This window comes from Penaeus japonicus, unplaced genomic scaffold (assembly GCF_977035675.1).
Source record: "Penaeus japonicus unplaced genomic scaffold, GWHDUDI00000001_assembly GWHDUDI00000001, whole genome shotgun sequence".
Lineage (NCBI taxonomy): Eukaryota > Metazoa > Arthropoda > Malacostraca > Decapoda > Penaeidae > Penaeus > Penaeus japonicus.
This window is the reverse complement of record NW_028234403.1, coordinates 50,695,487-50,697,986: the sequence shown is the minus strand read 5'-3', so window position 1 is coordinate 50,697,986 and position 2,500 is coordinate 50,695,487. Positions and strand designations below refer to the sequence as shown.

The 2,500-nt window shown below is 29.6% G+C and overlaps 1 protein-coding gene across 1 annotated transcript in view; it reads right to left on the bottom strand.

The window, feature by feature from the left end:
- LOC122259830 (zwei Ig domain protein zig-8) overlaps nucleotides 1–2,255 on the bottom strand; it is a 21,728-nt gene extending 19,473 nt beyond the window's left edge. Inside the window, exon 1 of the mRNA XM_043026767.2 lies at nucleotides 1,715–2,255. Coding sequence (XP_042882701.2) covers nucleotides 1,715–1,757 — 43 coding nt within the window. The 5' untranslated portion in view covers nucleotides 1,758–2,255. The remainder of the gene's footprint in view (nucleotides 1–1,714) is intronic.
- Nucleotides 2,256–2,500: the final 245 nt, after the last annotated feature.

Here is a 2,500-nt window from a genome sequence, read left to right as displayed (position 1 = left end):
TTACTATCATCATGTTATTATGATTGTTATCACTGTTGCTATCATCATTATGATCATAATCATTATAACTATCATCATTATTGTCCTCCATTATTGTCATCACTAGCATTCTTATCTTTATCCTCTACTATCATTATGATTGTTATCACCATTAACATTATGATCATCATCATTATCATCATTGCTGCCTTTTTATTTTTATCATTATAATTATCATTATCATTATCACTATCATTATTATTGTCATTATCGTTACCATCATTATTATCATTATAGTTATTGTTATTATCATCGTCATTATTTTTGTTACCATCATTATCATCAGTATTATCATTATCATTATTATGATTATTGTTGTTATTTCCATCCTTAGTATTAGTTTTATCCACATCTTTATTAACGCTATTACCATTATTATGAATAATTATCATTATTGTTATTACCAGCATCATTATTCCTATAATCATTATCATCATTATACTGTTATTTTTATTATCATCCTTATTATTATCATTATCATCACATTCCTTAATATCATCATTATCATTATCATTACCATCCTTATTATCATCATTATCATTATAATAATTACTATTATTACCTCATTGTTACTATAATCATCATTATCAACATTACTATCATTGTCATTATAATTATTATTGTTACTATTATCATCATTAGTACTATAATCATTATTGCTTTACTGTCATTTTTATTATTATCATTATCATTATCATTTATCATCATCATCATTTAACATTTATTTAACAATACCTATTAATAACAACACTGCTGTGACACAAAATCGTCCGTTAATGTATTCATGATTATTATGGACATTGTATGGATATTAATCAAAACAAACATGTAATGCTATCATATCATTATCGTAATTACATAATCATAATGATGATGATATTGGTAATTGTGATAATGATCATCATCATTTTCGCCGACTTTATTACTTTTCTTACTTTTATCATTATTATAATCATAATCATAATAACAGTGATAATAGAAATTATGATTATTGCCATCATTATCCCTATTGTTATCCTCTTCATTATTATTGTTATTCATATAATTATTACTAACACTATTACCAGTATTGCTAACATGATTATGATTGTTATTATCATGACTATTAGTATAATTGTAGTTATTACCATCATTATAAAATGATTTATTGTTATTGATACTACTACTACTACTGATTATCAACATTATTATAACTTTTGATATAATCATCGTCATCATTATTGATATGGTTATTTTTTTATTCTTTTCCTTTTCATTATCATTGCCAATATCAATACCATTATTGTTAATATTATTATTACTGTTGTTGTACTAATGTTGTTATTGCTATTGTTTTGATTGTTATATTTTTCAGTATATGATTATTCTTATCTTTTAAATCATCATTATTACCTGCCTTATCTTATCAACAATGCATGTTTATGTATATTCATTGCATCAACATCATCACTTTCATTTACATACAATTATATTATCACAACTATCATGATAGTAAGATTATCATATTTTTTATGATCATTATCATTAAAGATATAATTTATAACACATCTTAAAGGTGCTTTTATTACAGTTCAATTATCCAAATGGAAAAGAAAAAAAGAAAAGAAGAAGAAGAAGAAGAAGAAGAAGAAAAAACAAACAAAAAAACTCAAGCAGGCGTGCATCATTGTCTTACCCATAATGTACAGGATAATGAACATGATATGGAATCTTGTCATGTCTTGTATCTCTCATTATTCTTGTCTTCCTCACATTTTGCAGAATCAGGGAATCTGCGTGAGTTATTTTTTGTTTTCTGTTTTTCTTTCTTTTTTTTTCTTGAAGTTGCTTCACGATGAAGTTTGGATTCTATCCTCCGTTAGACATATTTCTTTAACGTTCGATGTATAGAGAGAACAAAATGTGTTCCGTTCAAACAATCCTTTACTTTTGCATTTGAATGTCTATATCTTGTGACACAAACTACTTTCCTGCTGACTGTATCACCATCAGAAAACACGTTTAGTTATGATATTCCTCTCTACTTTCAAATTTCTCGAGATATTTTTCCAGTACAAAATCAACACATAAACAGACAGTCAGTGCACTCATACACTTTTTCCACCGAAGTGCAACGAAATGTTTTAAACAGACAGGTAAGACAATCCAGTCTCTAGGCTCGAGCTCCCAATGCTGTAAAGGGCCGAGAAGGAGACCAGACAACGCCAACGCTCTCTCCTAGCTGGCTGGAGCCTTACTGACCCAACGCTCCGCTCAGCGTCGCTCCCGTGCCATCTGAGTGAGCCAGCTGTCACAGGCTCCCTTAGTAGCTCGAGAGCGCATGCTACGTCCTCCCCAGCTGGCATCAACTCGTCCATGCACGGACTCGATAATTTGCCAATCTAAGGCGTGAACTTGGAGTCTAGGCGGTGATCTTCTACGGTCTTTCCAGACTCCATCATGCCTAATGTCCCCTAATGAC